General features: G+C 49.4%; 1 protein-coding gene across 3 annotated transcripts in view; it reads right to left on the bottom strand.

The window, feature by feature from the left end:
* Positions 1 to 12,554, bottom strand: part of Msi2 (musashi RNA binding protein 2) — a 417,788-nt gene that overhangs the window by 267,602 nt on the left and 137,632 nt on the right. For all 3 annotated transcript variants that reach the window (XM_045158238.1, XM_045158237.1, XM_045158236.1), the window contains exon 6: positions 5,432 to 5,524. In XM_045158238.1, coding sequence (XP_045014173.1) covers positions 5,432 to 5,524 — 93 coding nt within the window. The remainder of the gene's footprint in view (positions 1 to 5,431; positions 5,525 to 12,554) is intronic.

Consider the following 12,554-nt stretch of genomic DNA (forward strand, 5'->3'; position numbering starts at 1 on the left):
CCGTCAGCAGAATAAATGAGGAGATCTCGTTAAGTGAAACAAGCCAGTTCATTCTGGTTTTGAGCTTTCTTTTTTTTTTACATACAATCTTCAACCACTTTCTGGAACTTTCGCTAACTTCCACACACACACAGGGGTCTCCAGGGGCTCTCAGCTCCTTCCTACAGAGCACCTGGCCCTGAGAAGTTGTAACTGCCCCCAGATTCTCTTTGCTACCTCTTCTTCCCCTCATCACCAGGAGGGGCGTGCCCAAGAAAGGGTTAAAGCCCTCATGTCAAATCACAGACACAGGCAACTGGCCCAGAAGGGACCTGGGGACCAGGGCAGCCGGGTGATAAAGGCCGGATTGTAGCAGCCCACTGAATTGGAAATGACTTGTAGGCCTAATGAAACAGAACTTTGGCAGTAAAGCAGAATGAAAGGAATGAGACAATAAAAGGCAGGACAAAGGGTGCAGAGTCGCTTCAGCTTAGCAAAATAAGCTCACTCTGTTGCTGGGGAAAGCCAAAGCCGATTAGGATAAACCAATGACTAAGCATAAGTCTTCCAAACTGATTACACAGCGCGCCATGTGAAGTTTAATTGGAAGTCTCCATCGCTCTCACGGGAGTCCTATGAAGTCAGCATCACCTAGTGAGTGGAGCTGGGCAGGGCGCGGTGTCCACCCGAGCAGCCCTGGCGTCCCGGGAGCAGCAGAGAGGTGCAGGGCTTCCTGCTCCGCCTGGGAGAAGGCAGAGGGTTCCACTCTGTTTTGAGGACTCTTTTTTGATCTCCAAAAACCCTACAAGTGAGAATGTAAGAAGCTGGCTTTTCTTGACGGAGGGCCCGGCCTGATGGCGATGGCAGAGAGGAAGAAACTTGCATATGTGGGGTTTCTGTCACTCAGCGCATTTCCATTACTGAGCGGGGCTCTTCCCAGTGGCTTTGACTAGGGAATCATTCACCTGCCAGGTTTTAGAATGGCCTATATACATCACTCCCGTATGTATGAAATCAGGAACAGAGATAATGTCCACCAAGAAACTGAGGAAGTTAAATAAATTACTAGAGATCAGCGTTTGTGACAAATGACCCAAACTTGCTCCCTGCAAAGAGGCTGCTGCTCAGTTCCAAAGAGGGAGCCCGGGGTTTTATAAACAGTGCACAGAGGTGAGGGAGAGCTTATGCAGAAGTAACTGTCCACTCAGGCTCTACCACATATGCCAGACATGCCACCCATCTCACTTGTCATCCTGGAAAGCACATTTTAAAATGTGTTTAAAAGCTTAGCTTTAAGTAGACGTAACTAATTCCACAACATCAGCACATAGTAAAACCATCTCCATGGTAAAATCTGAACTTCAGAATCTTGAGCTGTGTAAATTTAGACCTAGCCCATGGAACAGGAAGATGGAAATACTACAGTTTCTCTGGGTCTTGCTCATACTATAAAGATTTCAGTTTATAAATAGGGCCTTTTTCTAAATACAGAATGCAGTCTCAAATCAAGATACACTGTCCCTGTAGGAAGTCCAGAAAGAAACTCTTACATAGTGAAGTCTGGTTTGCTTATTACATACCACAGTAACTACTACTGACAATGTGCTGTTTTGGGTAGTCTATAAGTACCTTGGATTGCAATTTATTTATATTTAAACACTTTTTACAGTACTTATTTTCTCAGCTTACAAACTAGCCTTAGAAACATTTCAGTGCAGGAGTCAATGAAATATGGCCCAAACTGGCCCACCATTTGTTTTTATAAATAAAGTTTTACTGGAACACAACCACAGCCATTATTTACATGTTAGCTCAAGTTACTTCGCAACAGCAGAAGCGTATAGCTGTAATAGAGACCATACGGTTTGTAAGGCCAAATTAGTTACTTATTTTTACAAGTATCTCAACAGGTTCCCTCAGAAGAGAAAGTGAAGCCAGCAAGGAAAACAAGTCTGTTTCAAGGAGTTACAGAGGGTCATCCTACCATCAGGCTTAGCATTAAGGCCTGAATTACCTTCCTCCAAGGAAGGCACCAGAACTACTACCCAAGGAGAAGGGCAGCCATCTAAGTTACCTGAGTCCCGTGCCAATGGCCTCACTTCATGAGCACGCCTTAACAAAAACCAGCAACAGGGCCTCTAACCTGAGAAGGAATTCTTTTGTAAGGAAGGTGGGAAAAAGAAAACATGAAAGAGTTTCTAAGTTTCCAGTCTGAGATGTTTGAAGCAATTGGTGTGTCACCCTGTACCCACACTCCACTTACGGTAGTGACGTGTTTAGACTCCCTCAGCTTAGCCTCCTGCTAAGCAAATCCACCCATGCTGACCACGTCTGAGGTAAACAGTGGAGACACTGCCACCCTGGGCAAGATGGGAAGTGGGCAGAGGGAAAAACAGGGGAACTGTAAGAGTGGCAATCCTTTGCGAAGGCTGTGGAGAGATGGAAAGTTCTAGACTTAAGAGGGAAAAGAAACAGGATGTGGATTTTGGCTCTTACAACACCTTCCTTGGGTGACCCTGGCTGAGATGTAATTTCCATGAGCCTTCCTGTCCCCCCTTCAAGTGGATTGGGTGATACAAATGTCTCCTGTGCAGGCAGATGGAGGCAATGGTGTGGAGGTCTCTGGTGTTGCCTCATGCATGCTAAAGGGCACCATCCTCTTCCTCTCCTTTGCATCTCTCCTGGGAATCAATCAGGAGTTAGAACAGAGTCCAAGTTCCATTATCTGACAAACCTGGTGGGTGGGGATGAAGGCCTGCCTCTAGCTTAACCTCTTACAGGAGGCTATGACCTTGAGTCTAATACATAATCCACCCAAGGCCTCATTGAACAACCTGCAAGAGAAAAACTGAGACAATGTAGGTAAATGGCCCAAGCCAGCACTTAACACAGTAAATACTTTTCCGTGTGAGTAATAAGATTATACCTCACTAATTTGCAGTTGAAGACAGCCCAGACAACTTTATACAGTCAAGACTATGTGTGTGTTCATGTTGAGTATACTTCATGCAAGTATATGTTTGTGTGTACACACGAACGTGAACATCCTAACTCTGTTTACCAAGAGACAATCTACCAAAGGGAGAAGTCAGTTTGTCAATTGATGTTACCTCCTTTTTGCAGTTGCTGGATTTACCCCAAAGCCTCTCCCAACTTTGATCATTCTGGATTCAAATGAATGACACCAGAATCCTGAGGGGTAGTGAGCCCTGCCCAAGAGGCCACATGGGACACTAGCTGCCAGCAAGCGAGAAGCGGGCTGCATGGAAGGCAGGCCCAGAAAATAAAAACAGAACAAACGTATGATAAGAGCTGCAGTGTGTAAGCAGAGAGACAGGGACAGCCATGACACTTTCAAAAGCATCCTGCGTCTTTTGACAAAACACGCAGTAAGTTTACACACCCTGCCGGGACCCACAAACAGTACCACACAATGAACTGGGCAGCATCAGATCCAGCAAGTGCCATGCCAGGGACGATGGTCTGTGACGGCTACCCAGACAAAGGGACAACTGTTCTCAGGGCAGTGATGGAAGCTGCTGAGGACATGGCCAAAGCCTGTAGAGCATCCCACTGTGGACATTCTGGGTCACGACTGTGTTAATGTGAAACAACCAAAAGGGGGCAGGGCGAAGGGATATGGGTGGGGGAGAGAGAGAGAGAGATAGAGAGAGAGAGAGAGAGAGACACACGAAGGATGGAAATGTGCAGAGATGTGCTGTCTGTGGCAAGTACCAGCCTGCTTGGAATACTCTAACAGCCCGTCTAGGCAGCATCAACATCCCTGACACCTGCAAATAGGCCCATGAGATTCCAAGGCAGGTTATGGCTCGAAAAAGAAATCCCACCTCATGTTTGCAAACACTACCCCTGGATTCGTTTTAAAGGCAGAACGACAGCAAAGACGGCTCGCCCTCCAGAGCTTTCCATTATGCAAGATGGACTTGTCTCATTTAATTATTTCCAATCCTTCTCCCTAGGCCGGGTGGGGCGGTGTGATGGATAAATCCACCCTGCCACAAATCGCTCTTGAAGAGAGCGGCACTGTAACGTGGCGTGGTCGCCAACACACTTAGCTGTTCCTGAGATCCAGCCAGAATGAGTCAGGCCCCCAGCTGGCTAGGCCAGGGAGGGCTGTTTTTCAAAACCCACCTGGGTGGGCAATTCGGTGCCATTTCATGCATGGCCGGGCTGGAAGAGGCTGGTTTCACATTGCTGCATGGTTTCCCATCCATGCAGAAATTAATACCAGAGACGGGGTCGGGGGTGGGGCCGGGATGGGACAAAACACCAAACCCCCCCCTGTTGAAATAAAGGTCATGACCCTCATCACAGACAGCGGCTCACAGACACACACCTGGGGACCAAGTCACAGCTGCCCGTCACCCTGGGCAAATGAACAGAAAGTACACAGCCTTCAGGCCGACTAGTGGGCGGCAGTGCCCTTGTCCTGCCTGACAAGCCTGACAGCCACCGTAGGAGTGAAGGAGTGGCAGAGCTCAGCACAGAATGCTGTGCATTCCCAGGAGGCCTGGAGCTCTGCCCCATCAGCCCTTCGGCAGGGCTTCCTCACAGGAAGGTGCCGGTGCCCACAACTGGGTTCCCAGGACCGTGTTCACACGAACACAGATACAGGAGTACGGGGCCAACTCAGAGCTCTCCTGCCAGCTCCCTCGGACCCATGGCTTCGGCGGAAGCTAGCGGAGGGAGACCCACATGAAGGTGGACAAGGACAGCCCCCTGGGGTATCATGGCCATCTCACAAGTGTGTCACCCTCAGGAGGAACCCATTTGCCAAGCCACTGCTTTTCCCTGCCGACTGGACGGAAAGAGGCTGACAAGCACATCACTCACGGACGCCCATGCCATTCGTCTGCCAGACCCACGCCTACCTTCTCGCCCTCTGCCTGACCAGGCTCTCCTGGCCTGCGTGGGTCCTGGCAGCACAGCCCAGGCCACTCACTTGCTACTATCTCCCGGCCCCTCCCCGTCAGAGCATGCTACCAGCATCTCTCTCTCATCTCCTTGGACACTTTCCATGGGAATGTTCAGCTGCCCAAGGCCCCAGGAAGCCTCAGCTCTCCACACGCGTTCCAGCAGGGCACAGGACAAGGAATCCCAGCACTGGATCCCAGGCCTCTCTCTCTCGCAGCTCCTGTGGGCGCCTGTGCCGTGAGTCACAGTCCCACATGCCTCCCCTGCCCGGGCCCCATGTGCCTGGCAAATGATAGCAGAACTGTACTGAAAGGCCACTCTGTCTGCTCCCGCAGGCCCGTGAGGCACCGTGCCAACCACAAGCTGGACTCTTCCATTGCAGCTCCTGTGGAATTTCACTTAAATCATGACGAGCAAGTTGGAGACACAGCTGTGGCAGAGGCCGGGGCGGCCGTGCCTGAGGATCAACCAGCCTCCTCTGGTGGGTGCGGGTCGTCCAGTGTCACGCGGCACTTACCTTGCCAAACTGTTCGAAATACTGTTTGACATCTTCCACTACTGTGTTCGCAGACAGCCCGCCTACAAATATTTTCTTTGTTCTTGTGACCATCTGCAAGAAATGACAACGGGAGGGCACAGGTTAAACAGGTGGTCCGTATGTAGTAGTGCTGGGTAAGACGCAGAAGCAGGCCATGTTCCACACGGCCCCAGAACGGCGATTTGGAATCTGGACGAGCTGCATGGACTAGGCTACAGAGATGGCAAGGGGTGCTGGAGTCAGCCACTCCGCACATCTGGGCATTCTGCCTGCCAGGGTGGACAGAGCCGACTTTCGGACATTTGTGGCCACAAGACAGGACTTCATGCTGATGTATTAATTAGTATGTTGAGGCCAAGCCCACATCGGGCTATTTTAAATCTTAAGAGATGCAAGCAAAACAGAGCTACATTTGTGAAGATGCTGCTCAGAATCCTGCCAGTTAGAATTATAACACGTAAGGACATTTAGACCAAAGGGGAAGAGTGCTTGCCTCAGAAGTGCAAGGCCCGGGGGTGCGATCCCCAATGCTGGAGTGGGGAGGGAGGTGTTAATGAATTGCACATGATATTCAAATTATGTGCAGTCTGTGTCCAGCTATTCTAGTGCTGGCACCCAGGGACCACCCCATAACTCACCCTGATTCACCCTATGCAAGCTCCACGAATTCCCGGGTCCCTCCCCTTGGAATACCTCTCCACCTCTACCTTCCCATGGCAAGCCATAACACTCCTGCACAGTCCCACAACCTTCTGCAAACTTCAAACGATCTATTTGCTGCTCCAGCCAGCCTGACACTATTCTCACGATCTTTCCTGGAATCACCTGACACTGCACCCCCACACCCAGCTCGCAGCCCTCACTTCTCCCCACCCCATGCCGAGCTGCTCCCTCCCCCACACCGCCCAGATGCTGACTGTCCACACGGTCCTGCGAGCCGCCAAGTGTGCAGGGTCAGGCACGTCGAGGCCCACACTGACGTCAGTGGTATGCAAAAACCAAGTTAAATAGGGCCGCATTTCGGAATCCTACCAGTTCTGAGGCAAAGCAAGGTTTCTAACTTAAGTCTCACAGGCAGGAACCACTCCGAAGACTGAGTTTAGATTACGTGTTTGGTTCTATTCCCTCCACCCCCGGATTGCAGGTGTGCGTGATGGGGCACACCTTTGATCCCAGCACTCAGGAGCCTGGAGAAGGAGGATAGAGTTTGGGGGCCAGTCTGAATTACACAGGCAGATCTTGTTTCAAAGAAAAAAGTGATTTTGAAAAGTAAATAAGCAAACTGAAAAGCTTAAGAATTCAGTGTCTCTGCCAGGTCTTACCAGTTTGATTTATATAATAAAAACAAATGCTCCCGAGGCAGAGGGATGGGGGTTACACCCACTTGGCTTACTGTCACCACCAGGACTCTTAGCACATTTGCCAAGTGAGTGAAGGAACCCGTAGCAAGTCAGCGGATACCAGGGCGCACAGGGCAGGGGCCCTGGAGTAGCTGGGGAGATGGCTCAGGGGATGAGTGTGAGAGCCCAGCACAGATCTTCAGTCACTGTGTAAAGATGCCAGGTATGGCAGTGTGCACCTGGCAAGGGCAAGGAGGCGGGGGCGGTAGGATCGCTTCAGCTCGCCGTCTAGAGAATCTAGCCAACTCAGTGAGCTCTGGGATGTAGTGGGAGACCTTGTCTCAAAAAGTAAAATGGAAGCGGGGCGTGGTGGCGCACGCCTTCAATCCCAGCACTCAGGAGGCAGAGGTGGGAGGGTCGCTGTGAGTTCCAGTCATTCTGTCACAGTGGCCAGAAGCAGCCCCCCGCCCAGATCTAAGTCTCCCCTTATACGTACCAATCATCATTTTTTTCCTTTCGATTTTTCGAAGTAGGGTCTTGTTCTAGCCCGGGCTGACCAGAAATTATTCTCAGGTTAGCCTTGAACTCACAGCAATTCTCCAATCTCAACCTCCTGAGAGCTGGGATTAAAGGGTGCATCACCATGCCCAGCTGAATTATCAAAATTTACTCAACTAACTACCCCAATTTATTCACTCAGCAGATCCAAGATCCAGTAAGTGCAAGGCACTGGAGCTTACATTCTAATAGTACATGGAATTCCATCCACTATAAAAAAGAGCCATAATAATTAGTCCACCACCCAACCTCCCATGAGAGCTAAGTTAAATATCATCTGCAGGGCACAGGAAAGATGACCAACTAAATGGTCCCTGTGACTGAATCCAAACTCAGTTACTACATCCATCTTTTATGCTCAGCATAAGCAAACAGCAGAGAGACATGTTCCACGAATAACTTAAAAATCAACTCCAGAACCAAGAACCTGGCATGGTGGTGCACGCCTTTAATCCCAGCACAGAGGAGGCAGGGGTAGGAGGATGGCTATGAGTTCAAGGCCAGACTGAGAGTGCATAGTGAATTCCAGGTCAGCCTGGGCTAGAGTGAGACCCTACCTTGAACCCACCCACCCTCCCCCCCAAAAAAATCAGCCAGGTGTAGTGGTGCATGCCTTTAATTCCAGCACTCAGGAGACAGAGGTAAGAGGATCTGTGAGTTAGAGGCCAGTCTGAGACTCCATAGTGAATTACAGGTCAGCCTGGGCTATAGCGAGACTCTACCTTGAAAAACAAAACAAAACAAACAAAAAAATAAATTGCCCCACTTTCTTTTACTGTAACCTCACATTTGCAGGGGAATTCCTAATAGTTTAATTTTTTTTTCATTTCTTTTTTTTTCAACCCCAGCCAAGTAATTAAATATCTGTAAAGAATCCCTAACATGATCTCAAACAGGTGTTGATGGAGTGAGTCCTCAATGTAAAGCACGTCTGCGGAAGCCTTCCATAAATGAAACCCCATGTCCTGCTGGCTGCTTAGAGGCAGGCGATGCATAGCAGAGACCCTGTCTATATGCCAAACATTTATGGGGATTGAGAAGGAAACGACCACCATGTCTTCATCCAAACTACAGAAGCCAACAGCCTGTTCATTCCTCAGCTAACTGGCTAAATGAAAGTGTCTCTTCATCTGCCCTCCACTGTTGCCTGGCAGCTATAAACATGCCAAGACAGAGCTCTAAACACAGAGGCAGACAACCAGAGAGAAATCTAGATAGTTCCCTCTCCCCCAAAATTTTTTAAGTGGCCCCCACTCCTTTTTTAGAAGGTTGAGCAATTCCAGTCCCTAGACAATGCAATAAAGTGTCAGAGTTATTGAGACATACTTCCTGGGACTCAGATACAGTGACAGGTCTCACCCACTGGCAAATAAAACTGGTTTCCTCACAACCTTTCAGACGTGAAAGGCCAGTGGGAAGACAGACAATGTTCAACTGCCCGCTGATGTCTCGGCTTCAGAGAGGGGAATACAACTGGGGAGCAGCAGGCTGGAGGGGGTGACCTCTCCCACCGGGGATGCCCAGGGGTAGGTGGGGGCATGGACTTGGTAAATTCTGGCAAGGGCTACTGGAGGGAGAGACCCTGGGGGCTGCACACTTCTCTACCTTCCAGCTCCCTGGCCACTAATAAAGGCAGAGGGAGGTAGGGCTGAGAGGTCCTGCCCAGGCTCCCAAATGAGCTAAACAGAGGTCTTCACATGCCCATCAACACCAGGCCACTGTGGTGTGTACACGGGAGTGTGCGTGTGTACAGTGAGCATGTCTGTGTATATTCAAGGGGACTCCAGTCTCATCTTTAAAGTCTTGGCTTCTATTCAGAAACTTAGCAGTATTCCTCCAAATTTTAACCTTCTGACCTTGGACGTGGTAAATGGGAAAAAGGACAGGTTGGTCTCATGGCTCGATGCATCTCTGCATTAAGGAGGCCCCCCACCCCTGCTGGCCACCACCCTGTGAAGGAGCCACCTGTGTCTTCTTCCTGCACCGGCCTGGCAAGTGACCATTTCTTAACCTGCAACCTTGACACCAGGGCTGTCCTCCCCTATGGGCACAGGAACATGGTCACTACACACCAAAATGCTCAGAGGGGGCCCAACTCACTCCCGCTGCATGCCGAGATGGAAAGAGAGAGCATGTGCTCTAGAGAGAACTCAATCCCGAACCCTCTCGGGAATGAACTTGAGGGCTTGCATGAAACCCTAAGATGTGGTGCATTTCACTGCCTGGAATCCCAGATATCTATCCAACAGCCCTACACCCCTGGTGACTACAAGGCCTGCTGAAAGGTGCCCTTCCCTTTATGGTTTCAGGATCGCCTCCTGTGGGAGGTGGGGAGTGTGTACACGTGTGTAAACTCTAGCCAGTGTGCATGCAGACGAGCGGGGTGTGGTCAAGCTCTTGGGAATCTCTGCTGCGAAGCTGTGTATCTAGACCCATAATTTAAGCAAACAGCACGGCTCTCCACACACCCCTTGGCTCTAGGAAGAAAGCCCCAGCCCTCATGCCAGTTCAGAAAATTGCTGTTTACACGTAAGAACTGGCCGAAGCCAGCTGCTAAGTACAGCTGCAAAGACACCCCACCTTCCTGCTTCTAGCCAGAGAGCTGGCGTGTCAGGGTAGTTTTAAGTATTAAAAATGTTCTCTAGAAATGTGCTTACATCTGAAAACAGTCACTCAGAATGGGGCCACTGCTTGCATTTTTCTTCTTCTTCTTCTTTTTTTTTAAGATCCTCACTAGTTCGTGCTGGCCTCAAACTCACCACAATCCTTCTGCCTGAGCCTCCCAAGTACTAGGATTCCAGGCATGAACCAGCCATCCAGCTACTGCTTGTGTTTTTTCAAAACAAGATAAAACCAAAAAAAAAAAGCATGTATTTGTGTGTGTGTGTGTGTGTGTGTGTGTGTGTGCACTGAAGGCAGAGTGGAGGAAGAGGTGGTCAGAAGAAAAGCAGTCTTCTTGCCTGTTGAAGCCTAGGGGGTTCGATTCCTCAGGACCCGCGTAAGCCAGATGCACACACAGTGGCGCATGCATTTGGGGTTCGTTGGCAGTGGCTGGAGGCCCTGGCGTGTCCATTTGCGCTTGTGCGCGCTCTCTGATAATTTTTTTTTTTTTGATTTTTCGAGGTAGGGTCTCACTCTAGCCCAGGCTGACCTGGAATTCACTATGGAGTCTCAGGGTGGCCTCGAACTCATGGCGATCCTCCTACCTCTGCCTCCCGAGTGCTGGGATTAAAGGCGTGCGCCACCACGCCCGGCTTAATTTTTTTTTTAAGGTAGCCTTTAGAGAGGGAAGGGATCAACTTCACTCCCATCAGCATTGGCCCAATGATGGCAGTGATCAAAAAGGAAAAGGAAAACAAAACAAATGGCCCCAAATATTTCTCTTTGTTAATATCTTTATTTATTTATTTGAGAGAGAGAGAGAATGGATACTCCAGGGCATCTTATACAAATGAACTCCAGATGTGCTGGTGAACTGAACCCAGGCTATAAGCCTTTGCAAACAAGTGTCTTTAACTGCTGAGCCATCTCTCCAGCCCCTCCCAAATATTTCTTAACCATCATAAAGGCCCTGGAAAGCTTCAAGTGGGTATGGCATTTCCCCACGACATCAAATCAGCTCTTACTATTATCATAACCCTGAAAAGAATTCCAAGTCCCCTGGGTAGAAAATAGAAACCATATTCACCACCAAAAGTGCAGATGTCTTTTCCCATGTTCTGTCACCTGTGGGAACTCAAGGTGGGAAAAACTCAGGACAGGGATTAGAGTGCTAATGTGGGATGGGATACTGACAAACATCCAGCCCACCTTTCCCATTGTACAGATAGAAAAACCAGGTCCCAGAGAATCATGTGCCACTTGAAAGCAAGATGGGTAGTAAGGAGGACAACCTGCCACCCATCAAGCCAAGTGGCCATGAAGAATGAGAGTGCCCAGTGAATCCAAAGTCAGGGCTAAATATCACATGCTGTTCACCACCAGGCCAGTCCTCCTCCTCTCCCTGTGACAATGTGACCCAGGCTGTGCACTTGCTGTGCAAGCATGAATACCTGAGATCAGATCTCCAAAACCCACATGAAACACAGTAGCACAAGCATCTGTAATCCCAGTGCATTTATAGCCAAATGGCAGGTGGAGAGAGGAGAATCCACGGGTGGAAGGTCATGCACTAAACAAGCTCAGTGGTGAACAATAAACCCTACCTCAAAGTGAGACATGAGGACCAACACAGGAACTTGTCCTCCGACCTCCACACACACACTGTGACATACATGCACCCATACACACACATGGGGGGTGGGGACGGACAGACAGACAGACTACCAAGCCTCAGAATGGGACCTTACTGGGAAAAATGTCTTTCCAGGCATAATTAGCTAAGGATCTTGTGGTGACATGATCTTGGCTATGGAGTGGGCCCTCAGTCCAGGGACCAGTATGGACCAGTATCCTTCTATGAAGAGAAGATACACAGGCTCAGGAAGAAGGTGGCCATGTGAAGACGGGCAAAGAGTAGAGCGCTGCTTAACAAACCAATGACAGCAAGGACGGCCAGCAGCTGCTGGAAGCCTGGAAGAGGCCTATTGGTTCCCTGAGTGTGGATGCTCCTAAGAGCAGAACATGGGCATGGGCTGTGGTGGTGACCAGCCTTTCCCTGAGTGAAAGGGCAGTAAGGGGCTTTGCATGGCTGCATCTGCCAGCGCTTCAGGCCCTGTCCTGGGTGACTGCTACTCTGTCATATGGGCATACCACATCTGTTCATTTAATTATCCATTGGTGGACATTTGGGTTTTCTGCTTTGGGGCCTCAGTGAACACTGTGAGATTAGTGGCTGCCAGGGTCTGGGAAAGCAGGGGGCAGGAAATGACAGGAATGATCTAAAATTGACTATAGAGTTGGGTGCACACATCTGAGACTACTAAATTTAAAACTAATGAATTATACAGTTATAAAGTATTTGAATTCTTACTTAAGCTGTTCAAAATAAGGCCAGATATGGGCTGTGGAGATGGATTAGCATTTGAAAGTCACTGCTTGCAAGGCCTGCTAGCTGGGGTTAAATTCTCCAGCTCCCATGTAAAGCCAGATACAAAAAGTGGCACATGAATCTGGCATTCGTTTGCAGTGGCCAAGAGACTAGCAGATTCAAACACATGGATACAGGCACACGTAAATAAATAAAATTTAAAATGTTTTAAACT

This window comes from Jaculus jaculus, chromosome 9 (genome assembly GCF_020740685.1).
Source record: "Jaculus jaculus isolate mJacJac1 chromosome 9, mJacJac1.mat.Y.cur, whole genome shotgun sequence".
NCBI lineage: Eukaryota > Metazoa > Chordata > Mammalia > Rodentia > Dipodidae > Jaculus > Jaculus jaculus.